Genomic DNA, 27,961 nt, shown 5'->3' on the forward strand with positions numbered 1-27,961 from the left:
CTGCAAATAAATTAAGAAAACAAGAATTTGGATAACGATCTGATCATCTGTTGCGTCATAATATATATCTTGCCATTTTGAAAAAATAAATAGATAAAGAATAGTTTTATTAAATAAATCTTCACAACTTTAAATTGAAAAGAGAATATATTAGCAATTTAGAATAATTAATTATATATTAATTGAGAGCCAACATCTAGTTTAATGGCTAACAGTTTTATTTTGATATTTCAGCTTTAAAATTTTAAGTTATTGTACTTCTGTAAATTAATAGAAGCATGACGGAGACACAAAAAAATGAAGACTTTTCTTCTTCTTTTTCTAAATAGAAATGGACACTAAAAAGCTTATCTAATATCAAATGATTACGTCCTTTCTTATAGCTAGCCTCCTAATTTTGTGAAGATCTAGGCCCTAGGTACATATTGACACTAAAAAGCTTATCTAATATTTTGTGTAATATTTGTATTTGTTGGTATTATATTAACCTTAATTTGCTGTCATACTATAAGTTTGTGGCACCACTCACACTACTACAAAGAATATTATATTAAAAAATCTCCATCATCGTGCAACTATATATACCCCTCATATCTCCACTACTCAAACCAATAACTTGTGCTTGCTCAATTCTCTTCTTCCTCTCTCTTAAACAACAACCATTGTAACAGAGAAAAGAACAATAAAATGAGGGGATCAATGGCATCAAAGAGAGTTGTTTCTTTGTTCTTGTTACTTCTAATTGGAGTTCAGATGAGAGGTTCAAATGGTCTCAGCAATTTTTATTATGGCATGAGTTGTCCCTTTGTGGAGATGATTGTTAGAGATGTAGTTAATCAGGCACTGCAAAAAGATCCTACCCTTGCAGCTGGGCTTCTCAGGTTGCATTTCCATGACTGTTTTGTTCAGGTGAAGAACTATTTAAATTTGTTTCATGTATTTACAACTTTATGTAGATTAAGTTCAAGCATAGCAATTATGTATAGGGATGTTACTTTTATTAGGAATATGATAAGGCTGTTATTACATAGGCCTCAAATAAAAAATAATTGCACATGCCAACTTCGGCCATTTTTATTAATATCCCTAAAAAAAATGAAAATTTTAAAAATAACCCTGTGTACCATTTTTTTTTATTTATGCCCTGACCGCCAGACCCTGGGGCGCCCCATAAGACTAGTGAGAAGCCAGACCCTGGGGCGCCCCATAAGGCTAGTGAGGCGCCACCCCCCCGGGCGCCCCACGGTTCTTCTATTTTTTTTTTTTTTTTTTGTAGAGATCTTAGTATTTTGATTTAAATAATTTTGTGAAGAAAAAATTTTCTTGTTTAGAGTGTATGCCAAAAAATAAGACAATAGTTGATTTGAAGTATATTTTAAAGAACTAAATTATTGATTTGATTCCTTAAAATTTATATGCATACCAAAATCATTAACCATAGACAATAGTTGATATGCAATATAAACTCAAAAGGATCGAATCAATTAGAAGAAGGTTATATTATGGTTTCCACTAATTTTATGGCCTTCTTTTTCAGTCACTGCATTAGTTTATGCGTCAACTTTCATAGGTATAAATACTTGAGAAATAAGAGATTAATACTTGCAAAGAAAGATATTAATATTTTCATGCGTAACTTGATATGATGATCCTCTCTTTTCAGTCCTCCAATAGTCTCCTCGTCAATATTCCTCTAATGAAGTAGTGGGGATTGATACAGGGACTAAAATGTAAAACTGATTGCACCAGCATGTAGAGCATTCAAAAATACACAGAATTGATATAAATTTCAACTTATTTGGATTTTTCTACAGTTAGTTATGAATTTTCAAAGTTTAATTTTCAAAAAAACTTTAAACTGCCATAACTTTGGTTAGGAAAGTCGGATTTACGCGTATGAGCACTTTTCGGAAAGGGGAGGACGAGACGGATCCGATTTTGCCTTGGTGAGACATCAGGAATCGTCGTATCGGAAACATCAGAATTTCAAAAAAATGTCGTTTAGTGCCTCAAAAATCCAGTTTAAGTTTCATTCGACGGTAGGTATTAAAAAACAATGATTTTCAAACCATCTTAATAATATAGTAAAAAAATTCAAAAAAAATATAAAATTTGCTCTCCAAGCATATTTTAATATAGATTAAACATCTAATGATTTAGATCGGATATTTGGACTTCGAAACTAGAGATATGAGCACGAATTAAAATGCCCCGTTTAATTCATGAAGTAGCATAGCCTTACTCTACATGTATATATATGTATATGTATATGTATATGTATATGTACATATTTATACATATATACATATATTATAAAAAAAATTTGTATATATGTATATAGAGATAGGCTAATATGCTTTCGGTAGCATATGGGCCGAAATACACACGGTCCAAATTTGAAATTTCAAAATCCAAACGGTCAATCCGAACCGTTCATCTTCTTCTCCATATTAATATCTGCTTGGAGACCAAATTTTACATTTTTGTGAATTTTTTTACTATTTATTAAGTATTTTACAAAATTGTTGATCCAACGGTGGCTGCACAAAACAGTAAAACCGTTGGATTAGCGATTTTCAAAGTGGCTTAATAAATAGTAAAAAAATTCATAAAATTGTAAAATTTGGTCTCCAAGCAGATATTAATATGGAGAAGAAGATGAACGGTTCGGATCGACCGTTTGGATTTTGAAATTTCAAATTTGGACCGTGTGTATTTCGGCCCATATGCTACCGAAAGCACATTAGCATATCTCATGTATATATGTATATATGTATATGTGTATGTGTGTATATGTATATGTGTATGTGTGTGTATATATGTGTATGTGTGTGTATGTGTATATATGTGTATGTGTGTGTGTGTATATGTGTATGTGTATGTGTGTGTGTGTATATATGTGTATGTGTGTGTGTGTATATATGTGTATGTGTATATGTGTATATGTGTATATATTATACATATATTATAAAAATTGAAAAAAAAGAGATCAACAAGTTGTTAAAAAAATATACAACTATTGTCTTATTTTTTGGCATACACTCTAAACAAGAAAAAATTTTCTTCACAAAATTATTTAAATCAAAATACTAAAATCTCTAAAAAAAAATAAAAAAAAAATAAAAAATAGAAGAACCGTGGGGCGCCCGGGGGGGTGGCGCCTCACTAGCCTATGGGGCGCCCCAGGGTCTGGCGCCTCACTAGTGTTATGGGGCGCCCCAGGGTCTGGCGGTCAGGGCATAAATAAAAAACTAGAATTATTTTTAAAATTTTCATTTTTTTTAGGGATATTAATAAAAATGGCCGTGCCAACTTGGGATGTCACTGACATGAATTTGGCTGTTCTGTCAACATGTAGTTCTAATGATATGAAGTGAGGATATATGATCTGGAGTAAAAGTAACTAAATAAATAAGTAAAAGTTGGTGTGGAGGAATCTTAACAAAAACTATAGCAATATACAAAACTACTAAAGAAAATTCAAATATAACTGTTGCACATAACACTTATTCACATTCAAATGGGAATTGGTTATCATCTTAAACAGTGGATATATAAATATGACCATTTCCAAAAGAAGATAAAAAGAAATTTAGTCAACATGGATATCATCTTCACATTTTTTTCATAAGCATAATGAGCAACTTTTGGCATGTAGATGTCATTAGAAATATTTCCTTAATTAGTTTACTAATTGTTTTCAATTATTTTGCACTACACGGTATAGGGTTGCGACGCATCCATCCTAATTGATGACTCAGATGGTACAGCAGAGAAAGACTCTCCGGCAAATGGGAGCGTGCGTGGATATGAGGTCATAGATCAAATAAAGCAGTTGATAGAAGCTCGGTGTCCCGGTACAGTCTCATGCGCAGACATAGTTGCACTAGCAGCTAGAGATGCTGTTTTTTGGGTAATGATTTAAAAAACTTTTGGCATGAATTTTTATTTCTGCTTACTCAACTAATTAATGTCTTAATGCATATAATTGATTTATTTAAGCTTCATAATTTTAGAAGAATTTGGTTTATTCTTCTCTTCATAGTGAAAGTGTCCTAGTCAAATATTAGGTATTAGTGCTACAGCTATATATATTTTATAGAATTCTTTTAGGCCATATTTATGGACCCATATGTAGTCCCCTTCTTATTTAAATTTCTTGGAATTTATTTTATCAATGCAAATCCTGATGCAATATACTAATTAAGTAATTAATCAGTTGACAAGATCTGTAATATTCATATTTGAACTTACAAATATATTCTCACTTTTTTTTTTTTTAAATTTCAGGCTGGAGGTCCTTACTATGGTATAATGACAGGAAGAAGAGATGGTACCAGGTCAAGGATAGAGGATACCAGAGCTCTACCACCACCTACACTCAACACCACTGATCTAATCAAACTCTTCGTTGATAAGCACGGTTTCACCGTCCCACAACTGGTCGCGTTATCTGGTAAAAATAATTTACCTATTTCTTCGTTAATTATATCAATGCTTAAAATTTCAATCAATTCTGATTTTTCACCAATGGAAACTCGCAGGGGGGCACACATTAGGTGTGGCAAGGTGTGCATCACTGAAGAACAGGCTCGACAATGCGGACCCCACACTCGAGCCCAACTTTGCACAGTCGTTGGCCAGCACATGCAGTGCTGGTGACAGCACCACTGTGCCGTTTGATAGAACAAGCACCAAATTCGACAATGTATATTTCCACGCTTTACAAAGCTCGCAGGGGGTTTTGACATCGGATCAGACCCTTTACAACTCGCCTCAAACCCGGATGATTGTCGATGGTTACGCCATGAACCAAGCCATGTTCTTTTTCAATTTCCAACAAGGGATGCTCAGAATGGGACAACTTGACTTGAAAGAGGGAAACCAAGGCGAGGTCCGGCTCAACTGCCGTAGGATAAACTGATGCATGTAGTTCAGATGCACACAAGTAGTTTGGCTTGCTTGTAGGTCTGATTACATGTTGATCGATAATATATATTGCATGCTTGTTTGGCTTACATTAAAATATGTTGCATTAGGTACTTTAAAGCATATACCTTGCATGAGGCTTCCACACTATTTGCTTATGTTATAGTGGCTTTGTTATTGGGAAGTTGTTGTAATTTAATGTGGTAAGGTAAAATTAATGAATGAGCATGGTTGTAATAAGCTCACAATAATTAGTTGTAATGTAAGAAAATGCATGAGTCATACATGAATGTGTAATGATATATATATATATATATATAATAAAACAGTGGATTACATCCTCCAATTACTTCTGAATTTACTATTTAGGATTTGTTCTAAGAAAAAATAGTTTAATAATAATGAGAATTCTTGCAGGGAGCGGGGCGTTTCCGATGGTCATCGAATCAAATTTGATCTGATGTCTAGTATAGGTCATTCGATCCGCATTCAGATTCGTCTAAACCAGATACGCGAATCTCAATGGAGATCAAATGATCCAGATCGAGTATCAGACCAAATTTGATTTGATATCCAGTACTAGACCATTTGATCTGCATTGAGATTCGTCCGAACAACTAAAATTAAGTTGCTAAACCAAGTGCACAAATCTCAATGCTGATCGGATGACCCAGACTAAATATCAGACCGAATTTGATCCGCTTAGCTCCCACTCTATAAACATAGAAAATGGGTGAAACTTTTTTGTCTATAGGCTACCTGATAAGAATATGAAGCCTTGTGTTGTGGGCTTTAATTTTTGCTGAATAAAGTTTAGTGATTTTAGTGAAGATGGGCCAAAACGGGCCGTACTTTTATTTATTGATTTTCAGATGGGCTGAATCAGGTTGTACCTGATGGAGCGTTCAGATTGGATGATTGTAGTTCAAGAACCCATATTTGAAATTTTATGTGCAATTGTGCATCAATATAACATCTTTTGTTTTTTAAAAAATAATCCATTTTGAATTTTGTGTCAACGAGAATCAGTAAAAAGCAAAACAAGCATTTTTGTTTGAGGATGGATCCAATTACACTATTTTATGGTGACACATCATGACACTATATTTTTATAAGTTACTTCTGCGATTTTCAAATTCAAATAGTCAATCCGAGCCGTTCTACATGATCTTCATATTAAAATGTGCTTGGAGACCAAATTTTACATTTTTTGGAATTTTTTTTAGTATTTATTAAGATTTGTACAAAATTGTTGTTTTCAGGTAATTTTGGACCATTGAAAAACATTGATTTTAAAAAATTCTAAATAAATAGTAATAAATTTCCAAAAAATGTAAAATTTGGTCTCCAAGCACATTTTAATATGGACATCACGTTGAACAGTTCGGATCGACTATTTGAATTTTAAAATTGCAAAAATAACTTATAAAAATATGATTTTAAGATGTATCACCATAAAATGGTATAATTGGATCTCTCCTCTTTTATTTTATTTGCCAGAAATATAGCTAGTAAAAAAACTAATCTAAACATCCGTTTAATTTTATAAATTATTTCTTAAGGGTCATAATTACAAGAATTATCATTTGATTTAGTGACAAAAGAGATATTTTTATATGTAAATGAGATATAATTTTAGAATATTAGATAATTTAATCGCTTAACACATAAATTAACACATGAGGAATCCCTTATAAAGCCTTATCCCCTCCACAAATTAACAGAATCCAATTTCAATATTCCCAGAGACACTGACATGTGGTCCCTTGAAGGATTTAATGTGAACGTTGTGAAAATTGCAACGGCGTGGGGCCCGCTTGTTAGTGACTTATAATAGAGACTAGACTAGAGACAAAGACCTAGCTTGTGACAGAGAACCTAGATTCTGTATTAATTTATACATAGATAATCTATCTCCCATTAAAAAAACAGCAAATTGTTGATTAATAAAATACTCAACTAATTATTTTTCAACGAAATCCCTAAAGTGTAATACCACTACATTTTTTTTTGCTTTTTTTAAAGAAAAATTGGAGGTCTTGTCTTCCAAATTCAATATTCGTAAATAATTTTATATTCGAATTTCAAACCCGTCACATCTCACTTGAAAATTAAATCATTACCTTTTGTAAGTATCTCAAACTAATTCTCCAAGATAGCATCAAGTTGTACCCAAAAAAATTCAAATTAAATTATTTCAAGTCCAACAACGCAGAAAATATATATATATATATATATATATATATATATATATATATTTTTTACTTCTCTTCAATGTCGTCTGTGCATGTACATTACTTTATCTACACAAACAAAGTATTATTATTTTTGTCTACAGAAAAAAAAAACTTGGGTACATTACATTTCGATATTATTTTGTAGAAAATAATAAATTGCAAAATCAAACATTTACAATCTCTTGATGCCATTTAAACAAATTAGAACTGCAGTAATTTTTGCATGTGCATAAAAAATATAATCATATTTAACAAATCTATTTTTATGTATGATATAATCATATTCAATGGTTCTATATTAAAGTTTTTGTGCATAAAAAAAATTATATTTTGATGTATGATATAATTTTTGTGATATTAAAGTTTATATAATAAAGAACAACTTATAATTAAAATCTTTTTGAGGATAATAAGGAACAACTTATAATTTCCCTTAATTTATTATAATATATTTGGAGATTCGAATTCTCTCTCCATATATAATCACCTCATCCTTTACATTAGGGCTGGCAAAAAAATTTGAGGTTCGTGATTCGATTCGAGTTTGATTCGAGTTTAATTCGATTCGAAATGGGTTCGAATTGAAACGAACCAAACCAGGTTCGGTTCGGAATTAATTCAAACCAAACCCAAACCTAGCCTGGTTCGATCGAAATGGGTTCGATCATTTTTATGGTTCGAATCTCGTAATAACATCGGCCGTCCATTTACCTGATGAAATTAAAATCCAAGATAGAGAGTCATAATTTAACTTAGCCGACACTTCCTCGCTCTCAAATCTCAATAACCTAGTTCTCTCTCCACCTCTCCCTAACTCACTCTCCCTCTAGCTCTAAAATCTAGCCGACGCTCTCGGCGACTGGCTGTCTCTCCGGCCTAGATGATTGTCTCTCCTCTCTCTTCGGTCGTCTCTCATAGTTCATACCAGGAAAGCTGTCTCTGATGTATTTTTTCATGAATAATTTTTCAACTTAAAAACACTCATTTCATAGTTCATACCGGTAAAAGGAAGCCATGTGAATTGTCTCGCGAGAAAAAATTAATGTATAAACTATCGGTATAAGGACTGCTAAAAAATAATTTAGTTCGTGATTCGATTCGGGTTCGATTCGAAAAATATGTAGTTCGCAATTAATTCGATTCGAAATGGGTTCGGTTCGAAACGAATCAAACCAGGTTCGGTTCGAAATTAATTCAAACCAAACTCAAACCTAAGGTAAGTTTGGTTCGGTTCGGTTCGTTGCCACCCCTACTTTACATCAATCAGCAATAATTATTCTTTGATTTTTTTTTTCCTTTTTGAGATGATATCCATGTCATATATTCTCTTCCAATATGATAATAATTAACAGTACTAAAGTTAATTGGAATCTAATGATATTGCAATCATCTCCATTATGAAATCACTGGAGATGATTATGCATTATTTGGGCGTATCATTATGACCATGAACCATATTCTAATGAAAATAAAATGATATAACCAAATAACATCTTAACATTTAAGAAACAATTTTCTTAGATCCAATATGAATCACATAGATATTTAGTTATTTACCAATACCAACGTAGTATAATCATGTATCAATTTAATAATAATGGATAAATTCCAAAGTTCTAAATAGCGATTATTGCGCTCATTATTTTTAAGATCAGAAAAAATAATAGTGCAACAATTTAGTATCCTGATAAAAAAAAAATGGTTGATAGCGTTATATATAGCTTTTTAGGTCTGAAAAAGCTATAGCATAACTAATGCGCAGTTATAATTAGCTATTTAAAACACTCATAAATTCATGTCTTTATTTGCGTTTGAAATTCAGAATATCCGTCATAATTTAAGTCAATTCGGATCAATTTGAAAATTTTTAGAACCATTAAATATTCATGTCAATTCGAAACGAATTGTGTTCAAATTCTTTGTGTAGTGACTTAAAATTTAAATTATAAAATACGATACAAACAATAATAATGTTTGAAACTCCAAAAACAATAATAATGCAATTAACGACTTCAATGTTTCTAATTTACTGAAATCGACGTGTAAGCTAATTAATAAGATATATATTTCAATTTTATTTGGATAATGAAGAGTAATGCCCTTGCAAAGAATTAATAAATTCAGAAGTAGGCAACGGTCGAAACAATATAATTGAAGATATATATGAATCAAAATTTAATTTTCAAAATCTAAATTAGGTAGTTATCTAAAATTAGGCTATGGCTCCGCCTTTAATGCGTATCCTGCATTAACTCAAAAGTATATCTTTTGAGTTAAAAAATTTTAACTGTCTGACTTTAAACGAAGCAAATTCAGCTACTGCCTATAATATATGAGACTTTTTAATATTAATATAAATCTAATTAACACGAATCTTAAAATAGATTAGATGATCGAGATTCATTAACTCAAAAGATTCTTTTTTTGGGTTAATGTAGATGATATGAATTCTGATTTTCAATGCACCATTTTCAATTATAATTTATTTGGTTCAATTAGTAGGGTACGTAGTGATCCAAGTCTATCCAAATTTTTTGTGGGGCTCTTGCAAAACAACTCGAAGACGTGCATCTTACTTAAACAAGGGGCGCTTTTCTATCTACTAATTAAAATATTATCAAAATAATGTTAAGAGTAAAATATATAACAATGGAAGGCATGCTCAAGGATCTAATAATTAAGGTCAATTAAAAAAATATTCAGGTAAACCAGACGATTTAGTTTAATTAATATTTAATCTATATATTAACTTGTCTTGTAATTTAAGAGAGCGGGAGGTTTCGATGAACATCGGATTAAATTTGATTTGATATTCAATCTAAATCGTTCGATCTGCATTGAAATTTGTGCATCTAATTTAGTAGTTTATACGTTATAATGAAACTTATATACACAAATTTATTCAGATAGAGAAATTAACAATCTTCTTTAATTCATATAGGGTGCGTTTGGATGCACTAGATAATAGCTAGAATAGCTACCGTTAAAAATATTAGATTAAGAATAGATATATATTATAAAATACACACAAATTTGTACAAATTCACAAATTGGTGCTTAGCTGAACTAGTTTGCGAACTGACGAACAAGTTAGGCTCCAGTTTCAACTCGTTAATTCTGAACCGAGCTAATATCGAGCGAGTTAGACCCTAACTCAGCTCAATAACTAACATACTGTAAATGGACAAGTCATCTGCAAATCACGATCAAACCAAGAGCTATTTTGTCAGCTCTATGACTTGAGAGGATTAGCATCTTGATGGTGGTGATATGGTGAATGGTTTGGTTCATTAGTTACGTTATAGACCTAGTGCAATGAGTTATAAAAAAAAACGTCAGACGTGGGGTCTAATCCTAGTACAGGTCAGCAAATTTATTGACCTCCTTGTTGGTACGAGCCGTTTCTACGTTCTTTTACGTGAAAACCCACTAATCCTTGTTTGACCTGAATTTTTTTTTTTCGCTTCTTTTCTCGTTAGTAAAAATTATTTTATTTAGTAAAAGAAAGACTTGTAGTTTTATTTTTTCTACATAAAGTTATTGAGTTAGATAATTGTATTGGACATGATTTTCTATTTAGTATTCAGTAGAAATTTTAACTTGCAAAAAAATTAGTACACTGTATTGAACTTCTCTATTTTCTATGTAGCATATATAATTGAAAAATGTTTTGAAAGGTCAAAAATATTTTCTTTACAACAATTACATGTATTTATTTTGTTAGTTCGTAGAGAATTTTTTTTGCTCGTACATGTTGTACGTATATTGTTGTCTCGCTCAATCTATTCATATTGGTTTGTATTTGTACAATTTAAATATTTCTTCATGTTTTTTTAACTCATACCTTGCATATGTTTGTATTTGTACAAATTTATATATTTCTTCATTTTTTTAACTAATGTCTTGCATTTGATAAATGACTTAAAGTTAAATCGAAGTAGATACTTCAATATTTCAAAGCATCATTAGTATTTTAAAGCATCATTAGTATTTTGTAATGCTGTGAAAAACGACCAAGTTGGCCGACTAATCGCCCTTTGAGCCGGTGGTGTTGATCAAATCATCACGAATAGAGAGTGCGGAAAGCTATTTGCGGATGTGAATGTAAAATTCAACGATTTGTCTTTTATACATACTACACTTTGTCTTGTTTTATCTGAGTATTTTATAAAAGACAATTTTATGAAACTTTCTTAATTATCTAAGTTAAAACAAGTTTATTTGTTAAGTTTGTTTAGTTAAATCAATCATCTTCTAAATTATTAATATATACATATAACTATAACTTTAATGAAAATGCTAAATTGTTTATAAAATTTTAATTAATCAGTCACATACTAATTAATTGTAATTTATAAATAGAAGGACAACAAATAATTTCAAACAAACAAAAAGTTTACTCTATTGTTCTTTTTTGTCCAATAAAAAATAGGATGCAAATTACTCAAATTAGAATTCCCCGGCGCTTAAAGTAGAAAGTAGTAGAAACAAAATATGCATCCACAATTTGAACAATATTTTTTCAAAATAAATAGATAAATGTAACAATTGGATACAAGCTAAAATTGTTCACAATATTTAAGGAATGAAAAATTAAAAACATCCGAATTGCATCTAGAAAGTCCTATTAATGAATTTCCAAAGAGAAAAAAAATGGTTCTTCTTTTCTTTTTTTTACAGAATGTAGAATTTAAAAATGGAAGCACCAAAAATAATTTAAATAAAAACAAAAGGATTACTCTATTTTTAGGTAGCTAAAATTTGCCTGTTAAAGAAAAATAGATTCCGTCCCAATCAAAAATAGTATTTAAATTGCTCAAATTAGAACCTCCCTAAATAAATGATTCTTTTTTATCCGGTTATTTATTTTAACAGAGTAGTTTTCACTTCATGCAGCGCACGAACCATATCCAGCTCTGATTTGAGTCCATGGATAATTCGCTGCATGAAGTGAAAACTGCTCTGTTTAAATGTTTACCTTCTTATCCAATCAAAAATAGGATTCCAATTTCCAATTGCTCAAATTAGAACCTCCCGAAGTCTAAAGTAGAAAGTAGTAGAAATAGAACGTATCTCAAATTCTATTTCCCTTCACCCACAAGGCATTTTAAAATCCTATATAAACCGTCCTTCTCCCCTTGCTCTCTCCTCATCAGATCTCATTCTCTCTAAAACCCCTGCTGTTATCTATTCCACCTCTCTTTAACTATTCTAACCTACCTATTTCTACTAAGCTATCAATCAAATGGCAACCAACGGAGCAGGACAAGATCTGATCGTGTGCTTCGGTGAGATGCTCATCGATTTCGTTCCTGATGTAGCTGGTGTTTCTCTTGCTGAGTCGACTGGATTCCTCAAGGCTCCCGGTGGTGCTCCGGCCAACGTCGCCGTCGCGATCAGTAAGCTTGGCGGCCAATCCGCCTTTGTTGGAAAGGTAATAAACTCATTTTGCTTTAAATCTTGATCAACTAGCTAGAGGTTTGACCTTTGTTCTGTAACTGTTCTCCTCTTTTCTGGATCTGAATTGATTGTATGAAACTGCAGTATGGAGATCAAAATGAAACTACATTGTGTAGAATCAAATTTGAACAAACGTCAGATTTTCATGTCTCTTGTTTCAGATCTGCTACGTTTTAAATCTGTGAAGAATTTTTAAAGTTTTTGATCAAATGTGAACAAATGAGGCTTTGCTTGTGACAGGGAGAAAGTCACAAAATATGATTAGCGTAAAAACTAAGGTTTAAAGTGTAATTTGGTATGATCTGTAGTTCTGTACCAGACTCTGTTTTGCAGTGTTTTTCTTTGATACATCATTGGATCTGGGATGGAATCTTAATTTTGCGATCGTGTGATTCGTACCAACGGCAGCTTTAGTCAAAAATCCGTGCTAGATTTTGTCGTATATTATCTAAATTTTTTCCTCACAAAATGCTTGCCATATTTGCTCAACTGTATTCTTTTGTATGTACTTGATAAAATTAGTATTTAAGTAACGTTCCTTTCAAAAGAAAACCGTTGAAAAAATCTTTTGATGTTTTGTGTTCATTTTATTTTTGACAAATATATTCTATATTACTTAACTAGGAATAAAGAGTAAAACATTTTTAGGAACAAATAAAAAAATGGTTTTGGTTTGATTTGGGGATAAAATGCAGCAAAGTGTACAGTCGCTGAATCCCTTGTGACTGGGTTCTGACATGGAGCAGAGATTTTCTTATTTAAAATAAATTTAACCAATCAAAATAGTGATAAATGAATTATTTGGGTGGAGAGATCTGCAAGATTAAATTATTTGGGTGGAGAGATCTGCAAGATTAAAAATTTGTAATTCGAGAATAATTCAAGTATAATTTGAAATTATTTGGATCAAGGATCTTAGTTCCACAAGAGCAAAAAAATATCAAAAGAAATAAAATTTTGCTAATAATTGGTCTTTAGGATCGCTATCACCAAAGAAATTAACCAACATTTGTGTGCTCTGCTTTGGAAAAATATTCATATATATTATTAAGTATTTCTCAAATTCGTATAAATTAACGGTCAACGGTTTTATTAACGACTATTTATATGTATACAAAGGGCCTGATAAGCGTCGTATTGCCAAATGCTGACTCAGATCTGACATGGACCGTTTATCTTTTTCATACAAAAGGCTAAAAATTCAATGATTCTTATTTTTTTATTCTAATACCAAGCTAACTTTTTCTGCTCGATATTCGAGAATTGACATGTGAGCATAAGGTATAAAAACTTGGTATACATACAAATATGATTTGTTGAAGCTATAAATTATATAGGGATTGGAAGATTAACGCAAGTTGCATTAAAATTATTAAGTGGATAAGAATAAGGTGACGGGTCCATCAGGTTACAACTGTTCGTTATTTAACATTAAATTTCAACCAATAGCAGGGCCCAGTTGTCAGTGTAAGTGGTTGGTGCACGTGGGTGAAATAATTATTTGTTTTTTATGATTTGGGTTAAATTATTGGTAGTGTGTTTGGTGAGACGGCCTTGTGGGGTCCATTACTGCCCTCCGTCACAGTGTACCATCATTTTTGGTGGGGTTCCTCTTCAGTCTTTAGCCTGTTTACTTTTATCAAGTGGAGACAGCATGCTCTGTAGCCATAGTTGTGTGTTCTTGTGTGTGGTGTACATGTAATAGTAGTTCTTTTTCCTCCCTCTTGAGAAAATTGATAATAGTAATTTTGTCTTTAAATCTAAGAAATTTTATAAATGGAAAATTTTGTAGATAATTATTTATTTTTTAGTTCGTAGACAATGTTTGCGATCTTCTACTATCGAAACCACGAAAAACTAAAATCGCAGAATTTGTTTTGCGAACTAAAAAATATATTTTTATTCAAATTTTTTACCATTTCTGAATTTGTGTCTCACTTAAAATTTTCACATTCCTACTTGTTTAAGTGAAAATTTAAGAACACTAAAAAGAGAGAAAAAAAGAAGAAGAATGCCAAGTCCTACCCAATCCATTCAATTTGTTGATTTCTCACCTGCAAACTACATTCACATTCTTACCATACTTACTTTTACCTGCTTTTACAAATGTGACCTAAACATTGTGTTGTCATGTGTGATGCAGTTCGGTGACGACGAGTTCGGGCACATGTTGGCCGACATTCTTCGAAAGAACAATGTAAACGACGAAGGTGTCCTCTTCGACCAACACGCACGCACCGCATTGGCCTTCGTCACTCTAAAGGCGAATGGTGAAAGGGAGTTCATGTTCTACCGCAATCCATCAGCCGACATGCTCCTCACAGAGGCCGAACTCAACCTCGACCTCATCCGTCGTGCTAAGATCTTCCACTATGGATCCATTAGTTTGATCTCTGAGCCGTGTAGATCTGCTCACATGGCTGCCATGAATGCCGCTAAGCAGGCCGGCATTCTCTGCTCATACGACCCCAATGTCAGACTGCCGCTATGGCCGTCAGAGGAAGCGGCCCGTGAGGGAATCATGAGCATCTGGAAGGAAGCCGATTTCATCAAGGTAAGTGATGATGAGGTGGCATTCTTGACACAACGGGACCCACAGGACGAAGCGAATGTGTTGTCTCTATGGTATGAGGGACTTAAACTTCTCATTGTTACTGATGGAGAGAAAGGATGCCGATACTTTACAAAGGTTAATTACCTTCTAATAATTTTCTATTTTACCTTTAAGATTTATATTTTTTTAAGAAGGGGAAATTTTTTACATTTATTTTGGTTTGTTCGTGTGTTGTGCAGGATTTCAAGGGCAGTGTTTCAGGTTTCGCTGTGAAAACCATTGATACAACCGGTGCCGGTGATGCCTTTGTCGGTTCCCTTCTTGTCTCCATTGCCAAGGATAACTCAATTTTTGAGGTTTATTTCATTTTCTTTGAACAGTTTTAAGCTTGTTAAATCTGGTACCCAAATTTGAAACTTTTAATAAAATATGTACCATGCTTTGATTTGTACAGAACGAGGAGAAGCTGAGGAAAGCACTCAGATTCTCAAATGCTTGCGGTGCCATATGCACAACCCAAAAGGGCGCCATCCCGGCACTCCCGACCCCGGCAGGGGCCGAAGAACTGATTGCCTCGGTTAACTGAGCAATGCACCCGGCCGATTCGTTAATTAAAGAGTAGTTGTGTGTGTGGTTTATTGTTTTAATTCTCTTGTTGAGTTGTTTTTATTATTTCTGTGTTGAGTCTGAGAACAGTGAAGTTTTGCTTGCTTGTCATTCAATGAAATTTCTATTTGGTCTCTCACTGCTTTAGTTTTAACTTTTAACTGCTCTCTCAGGCTTAAATAAAACTAAAAATGGAAGCCCAATAAAATCCTGATATATTATTTCTTACGCAGCCCAATAAAGTAGAAAGATTAAAATGAAATTGTCATATATTTGTTGGTTTGAGATCATCTATTTGATATGAGAAAATTTAGGTGAGAAGCAAACTTTTGATGATAAAAATACACCATCTAAACTATAAAATTTACAAGTAGCTACGCATTGATTACTTTTATTTGAACAATAATCACATATAAAGGTAAACAAAATACAATATACAATATTAATTTGAACCAAAAAATTCTGTGGATAAGATGTTGGAGGAAACAAAAATTCATTGTCTATCAGAATTATAGAAACCCTATAAGTTAATTCAAGTACAAAGTTTAAAGAAGCTAAGCACAAGCAGAAAAAAGCATGTTTGCTTGATCATTCAATGAAATTTATCTGTTTGGTTTAACTGCTTTGTTATATCTCTTCTCCTTTTTATTTATTCTTTGTCAGTATTTATTTTCTTTTGCAAGTGTTCGTATATATTTGAATTTGAATAATAGTAAAATGGATTGGCGTTATGATTATATCAGCCAGTGCTACAGTGAAGAGAAAAGGTGACGTTTAATTAAAATTTATTTTTACATGATATAATGTGATTAAAATAGTGACTAATAGTTACGTTATATCACGTGAATATCACGTCTCGTGTGGTCATGAAACAAGTAGCATTCATATTATTTTTTTCAAATTTTGAATTAGTTTGTAGAAGATAATAACAAAATATACTTAAAAAAGAAGATTATAAAAAAATAAGATGAGGGTTGAGATGCCTTCAATTTTGTCTCCATCATGTCTCAATTTCTAAAAAAAATAATAACACAAATTGTAAAACTTAAAAGTCAAAATAAAACCGTTAAATATGATTTATATCATTTTATCTATATACGTGTAAAAATTTATGATCTTTTAACTTGGTGTATTTGTAATCAAGAGCTTGTAAAAATGTATTATTGTGAATAACTATTAGACATTTGTTTTTCAACTTATTGAATGATAACGACAAAATGTATAGCGAAAATCACTACTTTTTAGTAAAAAAAATGGCGGAAAAGCGCATGCAAAGTACACATTTTTTCGAATTATTCACTGCAAATGTGTTTTTATGCTATTTTGGCAGGTTTTGGAGAAAGTTGTGAATTTAGGCCGAAAACGGATCAAAAATATCATATTTAGGCCGATTCTAAAGAAAGCGTCAAAATAGGGCATCATATGGAGTATGCAAACACATCACACGAAGTGCACAACATGCAACATGGCAAAATTCACTGAAATTCGGCTAAGTATAGAACCTTACGACCTCAGGTATGCTGCATGCGGTATAAATGTTTATGCCGTAAGAGCACACGGATTGGATCCGTGGACTGTCTAGTTTGGATTAAATGTCAGCCATTGGACAACAACCTTTTAGAAGGACGAATCTCCATATGTTGTAGGCCTTGCCTTGCTTTAAAATCTATTTTTAGCACTTCAAATATAACATTTTATGCTATATTTGGCACCCATGTTCTCCTATGATCTCCATGACTCCACACCATTAGGATAGACTATATAAACCCCTCTTATAATAGGAATTGGTGTACATGTTTTAGTTGTGTAAGTCTATAGTTAGAGCAGAATATTGCATGTAATTTCTGGAGTCGTGGAGAAGAAGAGGCTCTCGAAGTCCAAGGCGGAATAAGAAAGAGTCATCCAAGGAAGAGGTGTTCTAGATTCTATGAGTAGCTAAGCTCCTCCTCTTTAGGGATGGATGTAATAAATTCTAATTTCTCTTTACTATAATATTTATTTTTCTTTTATGTCTATTTAAGATTTTGTTATACTTTGAATATTATTGAAATATATCTTTGCATACATAGTTCTGTCTACAGATTAACTAATGTCCTCCACATACCAATAGGTGTTAAATCATTGTATCTCAGTGTGAGAGGGGATACAAGTACTATACACACTTAGAGTCGTTGTAACGAGTCTTGGCAACGGTTCAAAGGCTAGGGTTCGAACCCATTGGACTCCCTTGACAGGATATAGATTAGATAACATCTCAAAGTATAATTAGGAATTTATTTATTACTTGCAATGAATAGGGTTTAGGGTTATTACTTGGCGAGTAACAGGAAAATATAATTGATTAGTTTAGTATGAGTAATTTAATTACATTATATCTTGTAATAATTTGAATTGTCTCCCACAAGCCAACCTTAGAGTCGGAGAACCTTTCAAATATCCATAGAACCGAACCCAAGCATCCGTAGGGAATAATAGTACTGGTATGCGGCTCTGCTCAACGGGTGGTCTATATCGCATACGGTAGTGACAGAAGGTCGTATGCGAGGCCGTACGCGGCAGTGACAGAAGGCCGTATACGGGTAGACATGAGTACCATAAATATATATTGAGATAATTAGAAGGACTTTATCAAAATTCCTAGAGGCTCCCTGAACTTGATTTACAACAATTAGCATCTCCACTTATACCTTGGACCAGTGTAATAAAATACAGTCTATGCAGCCGCATATGCGTACGCAGTTCAAATTTGCATAGAAATTATACCTTGGACCAGTGTAATAAAATACAGTCTATGCAGTCACATATGCGTACACAGTTCAAATTCGCATAGAAAACCAATATGCAATTTATTATGCAGTTTCAAATCGGTGCCGAATATTTTTTATTAAAAAAACCCAATTCTAATTGGATCCGAATAATTTCATTTAATAGAATCATATACACGATAACCGAAATACAATCCCATTCTCATTCGGACAAAGTCCAGTCGAGTGCAATGTTATCAGAACCGAACCGGACATCGACCTGTTAAAGCTCCGGTTCAACGGTTCACTGGTCACACCGGTGGATCAACCGGTTCAATTGCTGGTCTTTTAAAACAATTACAACTTATAACCTGAAATTCCAGCAATGTCATTTACTTTTACATTAAAGTCCTTCTTACAAGAATGAATGTCATATGTTACAAAATAACCATACTAAGTTCAGAACATTTGTATACAAGCTCTTATAATCACAATAGGATACCAGTACACGTCAGTAACATTGCCGAGAAAATTACTGGTTTTTAATGAGATACAACTAAAACTATTCTTATGCCTGAAACGTCAGATTTCTAATGAAACTATATGTTCAAAATTGAATCAATTAAAGTCCCTCGTGTGTTAATTAATGAGAAGGTAGTTAATAGCTATAAAGAATGTCGACAAGTATTTTCTCAGTACAAAACTCCGGTAATTTTTTTTTCCATCCAATACGAAAAATTCATGACCCACCAAGAGCCTGCATTAACTCCTGTCTGACTATGCATTGTCTTTAGAAATTTAACAATTCCACTCCTGATTATTTTGCTTTTTTTAAATTTGTAAACATAGATTTCGGTAAACCTAACACCAAAGTATGAGAATTCAACTTTCGACATGAACGCCCAACTGGTATAAGAATTTATACTTGCAGAAAAACACTTTAGTTTGAGCATTTCATCAAACACCTTAAATGCATTGATTTATTCAATAAAATCAACTCAAATATTAACTTTTCAAGTGGTCTATCAATTTGATTACATGAGATTACTTACATTATTCGATCTTGATAGATTCTTTTGTGATTTCGATTCAAAATTATGCCTTGAGAACGTGCAGCCTTGAGGGGTTGAGGTTGAGCCTTGCAATGGTTGAGTGCAGTGGAGATTAGAGAATTGAGAAAAATAGTAAGAAATCGAACCAATTTTGTTATATAATCCAGCACGATTCGTGTTGCTTCCATGTTGACGGTACCAGTGAAGAAAAGGAAAGATGGTCGAAGAAGGAAAGATAAATGTACAATGAATATGCTTTGAACCGTTTTCTCGAACGGTCTGGTCTGTTGGGTTTTTATTAAAACCGGACCGGTTCAACCAATTTTGAGCGGTCCAAAAGCAGAAACGATCCTTTCAAAGAACCGAACCGGACAGATGACCGGGTCCGGTTTTTTCCGGTTAAACCACCGGTCCGGTCCGGTTCTGATAACACTGGTCGAGTGTGCTTTACCCCCCGCTGTCAGCTGCTTCCTTTTAAGACTCTGGAAAGATGTTTTTTTTAATTAGAGTGGTGGGACTAAAGAAAGAACTGCGCAGCATCGGGACATTTTCTTTCTTTCACCGCAGATTTGCATTTTAAATGGGCTGACTGGGCCACTGGGCTTGCATTATATATTCGCAACTTAATCAAGAAAATATGTGTTGAAGAACAGTGCAGCATGTAAACGCTTTGATTACATCTTTTTAATTGATCTTACCTATTAATTACCCATTTATTTACCAATTATTTTATATGTGCATATTTAATATCTGTAATAGTATAATTTACCCATTATTTAATCACTAAATTGCAAATGAATACTCGTAATAGTATAATTTATTTAATAACTTCTAGATATATAAATCCGCATGAAAATCCGCATATGCAGCCGTATACCGTATATGCGGTATGTGGCGGCCTTTCGCATACCGCATAGATTAGTGTTATTGTTTTTAACTACTAAGATCTATCTTTGTGGATCGACACTCGACACCACTAAACGGTAGAATTATACGCTTATAATCCGATAGAGTAACATTAGAGTAACTAAATATATATTTATATATACTAAAAATTAATATTCTCATTTAGAGTCATCATTGAATCATATAAAAATAAAATTAAAATGTAATAAGTTTTTATAAGCACATAGTGAAAATCATATAAATCACATCTAACAGTTTTATTTTAACACTTATGTTTATATTTCTAATTATTAACGTTTTAAAAATAAAGGCATGATAAATGCATAAAGGAACTTAAATTCTCCACAAATAAGATTATATTAAAAATTTAAATGATATAAACATGGTTTGGCTTTATGATTATATATGTATCTATATTGTATTTCCTCCGGATCTTCTCTTCTACAATTCTCCTATGGCAATGATCCCTGCAATCACTACAACAGAACCCACTTTCTGCGACCGATTTTCTGATCGCATAAAGTAAAAGCACCAGTCGCAGATACTCATCCCGGTTGCTGATAACCCAATCGCTGTAAGTATTGTCGCAGATACTCTTCTAATGACGTCACCGGTCGCTAAATGACATTAGCCGATCACTAATAATTTTTCTACGACCAATTTTTTTTGATCGCTGTTGTTTTTTGCTAATGTCAGAAATAAATATATGCAACCAAAATAAAGATCACTGATAGTCAAACCCAATCACAAATAACCAAATTATTAGAGACCAATATTAATGGTCGCTGAAACTCCAAATCGATCATTGAAAAATTTTTTTTCCAGAGACCAAAAAAATGGTCTCTGATATCTTCTGTTAGGTTTTTGAAATTTTTTTTTTGTTATTTATATTTGCACCATTTAATTAATTGGTACTACATGTACCAACATACAACATACAACATAACATAAACATAAAAATCGATACACAATGAACATAAACATCGCATACAACATAAGCATAAATATCGATACATACAACATAAGCATACAAACAAATATAAACATAAACATCCGAGTAACACAAGCAATAACATGTCGAGTACCATCTAATAAGATATAAATATATAAAAAGACCTAAGCAGTACCATCGCCGCCGACATCCGACCAATGCCCCTCGTCATTATCACCGGCATCATCGTCGTTATGATCCTCGTCATCCTGAGCAGGCATCGAGGCCGGCTGCGAGCCCGAACCTCCCTGTGAGGTTGTAAGAAAGTATTTTAGATAATTATAATTTAGGATTTAGGGTTCACAATTAAAACATACTGAAATATCGAATTTCGTACCCGAGAAGCTCTGAACAAAGCCTCCAACCGAGCCTCCAACCGAACCTCGAACTGAGCCTCGAACCGAGCCTCCATCCTATCAAGTATCTGAGAAGATATCCTGTCGATATACTCTTCTGTGAGATGCGGAGCTGGCGGCATAGAAGAATATGACTGTGAAGAATGCGATTGAGCACTATTAGACCCACTGGAGTGAAACATGCCTCTCGTCTTATCTGGAACATTAAAAGTAAGACAATTAATATTATATGACAAAACTAAAAATAAATTTCAAATTTCAAAAAATGTTTATTTTACCTAGAGCACCGAGACCATAGTTATTACCGTGGACATTCTGATCATCAATGCCCGTAGAGTACCAAACGTCGTCGTCGTATTTGGGCCATGTGTCTTTATCCTCTCCATACTTCTGCACCATAGCTCTCTCATATTTTTCCTGCAAATTTTGTAAAATATAACAATAATTGGCACCATAGCTCTGTCTAATAGAAAGTATAATGACAAAACAGATTTTCACAAGGGCGTATTACGCATAGACACTTACCCGAAGATTTAGGCTAGAAACAAATGCCGTGCACTGGTCATTATAGAACTCAGGTTTTGGTTTCTCAATTTCTTTCCCTTCCTCTTCTTTTTCAAGTTGTTCTTTGCTATCTACTTCCATTCGGCCATGATCAGGCTGGGGCTTCTCAATTTTTGGTGCATTTTGTCTTCGTTTCTTAGCAGCAGGTTGTGCCTTCACACTAGACTTTTGTTCTGGTTTTCTCTTGAGAGGAGAACTAGTACTTTCCTTCACTGAAACTGAAGAATGGTCAATTTTACCCTTAGACTCTTGCTGTGCCTTGAACAGCATTACTTCATTAAGCTGTGTTGTTACCTTTCAATTACAATAAATTGCTAAATAAATAAGACATCAAAAGCTACAAAAATCAAAACAAATTATTCATGCCTGCTCTATAGAATAATCAAAAGCACATAGTTGATCATTATGTGTATCCTTGCAAGATGAGAAGCCAAGAAAATGCCTACATGCCACATAAGGCATGTATCATATTATATCACACACTCCCCTCTTCCAGTTTCCCTAAAAGATATCAAATAGCTCTTTTCTCTTCCTTTTTTTTCATCTGCGTACCAATAACAGTGGAACTTATAACTTTCTTTTGTTTTCCTTTTTTTGGACGAAATGAGGGTTTTGGGCTTTTGGCCTATTTATTTCTTTTGTTGCATATAATAGTTACTGTTATGCATGGTATACACAATATTCAACATTTTAAAGGGGTACAAATAAAACCCCTTTATAACTTTTTTTTTTTCTGAAAGGACAGTCATCTTTGGATAGAAATTAACATAGAATTGTATTCTTCCGAGTAATACAAATAAGGTATATAACTAAAGGAGCAAAGCTAAGGTGTGATGTGCTCACCAAGATGGTTTGGTGAGCACAACTTCAAAAGTATATCGGATCAACTTCAAATGCCGAATCCAAACCATTGAAATTTATATACTTCATGAGTGATACATGTACATGCAAAATTTTGAAACTTTTGAGTTTATTTCCTACAAAGTCAAGCGGTCAAAGAAATGATAAAAATTGAATATATAAAACAACTCATAAATTAACTTATAAAAGATTCATTTCTTTGACCGCTTGACATTGTAACAAATAAACTCGAAACTTCCAAAAATTTACATGTACATGCATCACTCATGAAGCACATGGATTTTAACGGTTTGGATTCAGCGTTTGAAGTCAATCCAATGTACTTTTGGAGTTGTGCTCACCAAACCCTCTATGTGAACACATCACACCCTAGCTTTGCTCTAACTAAAGAGGAAAATAATAAAATGTTGATTCAAGTACCTTCTTTAAAGCAACATCATAATCTTCTAAAGTCCCATGCTCACGTTCAAATTTTATCCAAGAATGGCATATATCCTGCATAGTTACATTTATTTAAATGAAATGTTACGCGGATATGGATACGGCGATACGGTATTTCTCAATATTTAAGGATATGACACGTTATATATGTATATATCTTTTCTTATTTTTTTGGTACACTTATATTATCAAACATCCGAATATGGAAAAAAAAATTAGACTCAAATGAAAAAGAGTACTATTTTAAATGCTTTTTATTTGAGTACCATTCTGGCCAATGTGAAAATGGTCAAAATTGTATTTTTTTTTTTTTTTTATACAAAAGATGTAAGTCATAAAATATAGAGAGATAAACTTTGTTGGTAGCCACATTTACCCCCGTTTGTGGGTCCATTTAAGAAAAAGGATTATGTACTACCAGGAAGTATCCATTTAAGAAAAAAAGAAACAAGAAAGAACCAAAGATGACTATCTGATCCGGAAAGTGAATTGTGGCTCCGTAGTCCCACATGTTACAAGAGTAAACACAGGAGCAATGTTGAGCAGTGTTTACCCCTCCTAAGAAGCATTCCAGAGAGAGAGAGAGAACAAACTTGCTGACAAATATAGCATGGATTTACCTCAGAACCAGTGCCAGCAAATCTTTTGGCATAGCACCTCTTGTAAATTGCTCTTGCCTCATTTAAATTACCCATTTCTACCTCCATGGCTATGTGCCCTTCATATGATTCCAGTGTGGACCCACTTATTGTGAAAATGCACATAAGAAGAGTAATTTCAAACTAGCAACTAAAGTTTTTCTGTATTTGCAAGAAACTTTTGACATTTCTCATATAGAACAAACTATGCATCCCATCTTAAGAAAACACTTAAAAGAAGTTTATACAAACTGCAACCAACAACCAAATTTGTTACCTTGATTTTTGACCCGATTTTGTCTCAAGGATAAATAAGTAGCGTTTTGAAATATTGCCCAATTGGGTGTTGTTTACAAGTCTCAAGTAATGTTGGGTCTATTAGCAAATAAGGTACAATTTTGGGTGTAATTTGCATAGAAGTAATAAGTACAAAATTGCAGAGTTTTATACCTTTTTTTAATTAGGTTGTCCCAAACTCCACGAGCTGCAATTATGTCTTTACCAAGATGTATCTCTAGTTTTGCCCAATATTTGTGCAAACTCACCAATTCTTCTGGTAATATTCGCACTGACAATGAATCTGATGCATCCTAGAAAAAAATATTCCATGTCACATGATCACTCGAAGTTTATGAAAGTTTGGAAGGTCCAGTAAATTGCCAGAGATCTCTAACCATGAATGTTTGGCGTATAAGTTGAAAGTCAAAATCCCTCTGATCCAATGAACACCTCCTCCTTAAACCATCTATTCGTGTCAGATAAAGGTCCAAATACTACAAAATAAAAAAAAAATAAGACAAATCAACAAATTGTAGTGCCAGATCATTGCTATTTTGTTGTCCTACCTCTTTTTCTGTCTGAAAGGCACATTGAAGAGACTGCTCAAAGACCTGGAAAAGAAAATAAGTTATATTTTTTAGAACAAAATATCTCTGAAGGAAACATACAAAACAGTGAGATTAGTTTTTGTTAGATTACAGACTCCATAGGGTCCATTTTCATAGGAAAAAAAATGATTATCAAATTAAACATACACTTTTAATCTCCTCCTCAGACGAGTTTGTCCGCTCCAAGGAAAGCAAGTAGCAGACCCACAATTTGCTGATCCAGGGACAGTTTCTTGTTGCTCTGTAGTACACACTCTTCAAAATTGATGCCACCTAAAGAAAGAGAGGTGTAAGAGGTTCTTTCAATCAAGTCAAATGAATTGGCAGTACAACTGTTACAAAGAAAGATGTTTAAACCTTCAGTGTTCTGTCAAGGTAGTTTGTGTATGCAAGCCACAAGTCACTTGAAACACCAAATTCCGAAATCGCCCTCTCATAAAGGATCTGCACTCGCACAGGATCACCGATAGATTCCTCAAATTTAATATAATTCTGTTCCAACAAATTTATGACATTCAATTGTTAATCATGGTATTTAGATGTAATCTCTATTAAGAAAAAGGAATTCAAGGAACTAAATCTTGGTTCCATGTTATATGACAAAGCATTTTGTCACTTGCTATGATATTTCACAATTAAAAAAAGAACTTCTGTTAAACTAAATTCTTTCTAAGGTCTATTAGAAAAACATATGTTTGACTAGCAAGACATTTCAATCTAAAAGGGCATATATGTCCAAACATTTTCTTTCTAAAAACCGCACTGGACAGATAAGGAGATGACACTATTGATCAGATATCATAATTGCAACAATGCAGGCAAATTCTATAAAAAGCAATATTGTAAAACAATGAGCTGAAATTGTATAAAGTACCATGAAATGCTGAAGTTTATCAGCCTCACTTTGTACCGGGCTTGACAGTTGATCCTCATACTGTTTCCTCGCATTGTATGCTGCAGAGGCTTTCTGGTAATTCAATGCAATATTAGGAGGAACCCCATCCAGCTCATTATCCATGTCATTGCTGTTCCCTTGATCAGCCTCCCAAGCTTTGTAATCCATCAGAGTTGCCTTGATATTTGTTAAAGGTACCGCTAGCTGGCGGTGGAACAAACTGCGTATCTGCTGGTTTTGTTTCTCCTTTTCCTGAGAGACAAAAAAAAGTTGGAAAAATGACAAAAGGAATCCAAATGTATCAGGTTAGCCAATACATGTGTATGAGGTTTTTGCATGAACTCTTATTGCGTGTATCATAAAATATTAGCCTAACTGGTACTCAGGAGTATACACATGTTTAGTTTTCACGGATAAATAAATTGAACATATTATTTATGATGTGTTCCGAGAGTTCTAAATGTCATCACCTATGAGTAGAAATAGGCAGAAACTAGTACATACAATAAATGAAGCTAAATGAGAGATGAAAATCCCAACCTCAGTGTTTTCTTCATCAATAGTGAGAAGAAGAGCTTGTTCATACTCCCTGTAGGCCTCCCATATTTTATTTCCCTCAGTTACATGAAAACCAGCCACAGTAATTGCCCGCTCAAGCAATTCACGCATTTTACTGGCACCACTAGGTGAACACTGCAACACTGACTCATCGTGCTCTTGCAAAAAGTTTATGTAGTCGCACCATAGCAGAACTGACTGATCACAAAAAATTAGAGGAAGATAAGAATCCATAAATAGTAACATGACTTATGAGAAGCTTTTGCATATATGCCCAAGAAAACTTTTCATTTGCTCCTAGTGTGTGTAATCACTATCATACCGATCACTATTTATTTAAGTCAGTTCTGAGAAATGAACCCTCGTAAGTAATCATAATGCATAAAGCAGTATTTGCACAAATACTATTTTTTGTTTTGCAAAGAAACTGTCATAAATTCAGAATTTTATCTTATAAGGTAACAAAAGGATATACCAAATATTCCTGCACAGCTCGTTCATAAAGTTTCTCAATCTCAGCAAATGCTTCAGCACTAGTCATTAAGAAAAAGAAGTTATCAGAGTGGAACTGAAAAAATAATTAAATATGCCGAAAGAATACTGGCACACAAGCAACAACAGCCAAGGTTGATATATGAGGAAAATGCAAAATTACCCTTGATTCAAAGAGATTTCACCACCAATCCAATCCTGCCATAGTTTAGGACTGAACGGGAATAGCCTATTCATCTCTTCTCTAGCATTTCTCAGCTTCTCAATCTCTCCTGATTTCCTCAAGCAGTTTACATACTAAAAAAACAAAAATACAATGTATCAGAAGTCAAGGTTAAATTGCAAATTGTTCGTACCTGATAGCAGGAACAAAGCTATTTTGTAAGAATTAAGAGGTTATTTACTGGATTAGCTGATTCTGTGATAAAGCAAATGTCTAATTCAGCACTTAAGAATCTAACATCAGAAGAAACTGTACTATACCTGGAGATGGGAATCATAGTCCAGGGGTTGGTTACGCAAAGCTTGTTCGAGGGCTTGGATGCGGAGCTCATCAGCCCCTTCATCGGCTTCTTCCTCCGAACCAGAGTCATCGGAGGATGAGGCGGTGGTGGTGGCTAGGATTTCCGAGGCAGTCGGCATCTCCCCATCGTGATCTGATTCCTTTAGTGTTTTAGAGAGGTTTTCTTCTTCACTCGCCATTAGCTCTCTTTCGCTCGTCTCAGTCCGTCTATTGGAAACCGATTTTTACGCAAATACCTTGCGGCGAGTGAGTTCGGATCTCCTAAAG

General features: G+C 33.4%; 3 protein-coding genes across 3 annotated transcripts; 2 read left to right on the forward strand and 1 right to left on the reverse strand.

Moving 5' to 3' along the window:
- The first annotated feature begins 605 nt into the window (after window positions 1-605).
- LOC144554270 (Peroxidase superfamily protein) lies at window positions 606-5,280 on the forward strand. Its single transcript, XM_078302592.1, has 4 exons — window positions 606-909; window positions 3,728-3,913; window positions 4,291-4,456; window positions 4,545-5,280. The coding sequence occupies exons 1-4, from the start codon at window positions 688-690 to the stop codon at window positions 4,922-4,924; spliced, it is 954 nt and encodes a 317-aa protein (XP_078158718.1). The 5' UTR covers window positions 606-687; the 3' UTR covers window positions 4,925-5,280.
- A 7,027-nt stretch (window positions 5,281-12,307) lies between these two features.
- Window positions 12,308-15,925, forward strand: LOC144554001 (fructokinase-2-like). Its single transcript, XM_078302173.1, has 4 exons — window positions 12,308-12,600; window positions 14,770-15,315; window positions 15,420-15,536; window positions 15,635-15,925. The coding sequence occupies exons 1-4, from the start codon at window positions 12,412-12,414 to the stop codon at window positions 15,764-15,766; spliced, it is 984 nt and encodes a 327-aa protein (XP_078158299.1). The 5' UTR covers window positions 12,308-12,411; the 3' UTR covers window positions 15,767-15,925.
- Window positions 15,926-21,431: 5,506 nt separating this feature from the next.
- LOC144553999 (uncharacterized) lies at window positions 21,432-27,938 on the reverse strand. Its single transcript, XM_078302172.1, has 16 exons — window positions 27,655-27,938; window positions 27,335-27,468; window positions 27,155-27,212; window positions 26,662-26,877; window positions 26,101-26,373; window positions 25,584-25,718; window positions 25,374-25,499; window positions 25,185-25,229; window positions 25,014-25,112; window positions 24,790-24,929; window positions 24,322-24,445; window positions 23,681-23,755; window positions 22,361-22,693; window positions 22,114-22,252; window positions 21,817-22,031; window positions 21,432-21,727 (listed from the first exon to the last, which is right to left on the reverse strand). Exons 1-16 carry the CDS (start codon window positions 27,871-27,873, stop codon window positions 21,605-21,607), a joined length of 2,454 nt encoding a protein of 817 aa, XP_078158298.1. The 5' UTR covers window positions 27,874-27,938; the 3' UTR covers window positions 21,432-21,604.
- Between the last annotated feature and the right edge of the window lie 23 nt (window positions 27,939-27,961).

The sequence above is a fragment of the Carex rostrata genome, chromosome 5 (assembly GCF_964058835.1).
Source record: "Carex rostrata chromosome 5, lpCarRost1.2, whole genome shotgun sequence".
In the NCBI taxonomy this organism is placed as follows: domain Eukaryota; kingdom Viridiplantae; phylum Streptophyta; class Magnoliopsida; order Poales; family Cyperaceae; genus Carex; species Carex rostrata.

Coding starts and splice junctions, on each gene's coding strand:
- LOC144554270 (XM_078302592.1), top strand. CDS start 688: ATGAGGGGATCAATGGCATCAAAGAGAGTTGTTTCTTTGTTCTTGTTA. Junction 910..3,727: donor TCCATGACTGTTTTGTTCAG/GTGAAGAACTAT, acceptor TACACGGTATAG/GGTTGCGACGCATCCATCCT. Junction 4,457..4,544: donor ACAACTGGTCGCGTTATCTG/GTAAAAATAATT, acceptor GGAAACTCGCAG/GGGGGCACACATTAGGTGTG.
- LOC144554001 (XM_078302173.1), top strand. CDS start 12,412: ATGGCAACCAACGGAGCAGGACAAGATCTGATCGTGTGCTTCGGTGAG. Junction 15,316..15,419: donor GATGCCGATACTTTACAAAG/GTTAATTACCTT, acceptor TGTGTTGTGCAG/GATTTCAAGGGCAGTGTTTC. Junction 15,537..15,634: donor AGGATAACTCAATTTTTGAG/GTTTATTTCATT, acceptor TGATTTGTACAG/AACGAGGAGAAGCTGAGGAA.
- LOC144553999 (XM_078302172.1), bottom strand. CDS start 27,873: ATGGCGAGTGAAGAAGAAAACCTCTCTAAAACACTAAAGGAATCAGAT. Junction 27,213..27,334: donor GAAATCTCTTTGAATCAAGG/GTAATTTTGCAT, acceptor CTTAATGACTAG/TGCTGAAGCATTTGCTGAGA. Junction 24,930..25,013: donor TTATACGCCAAACATTCATG/GTTAGAGATCTC, acceptor ATTTTTTTCTAG/GATGCATCAGATTCATTGTC.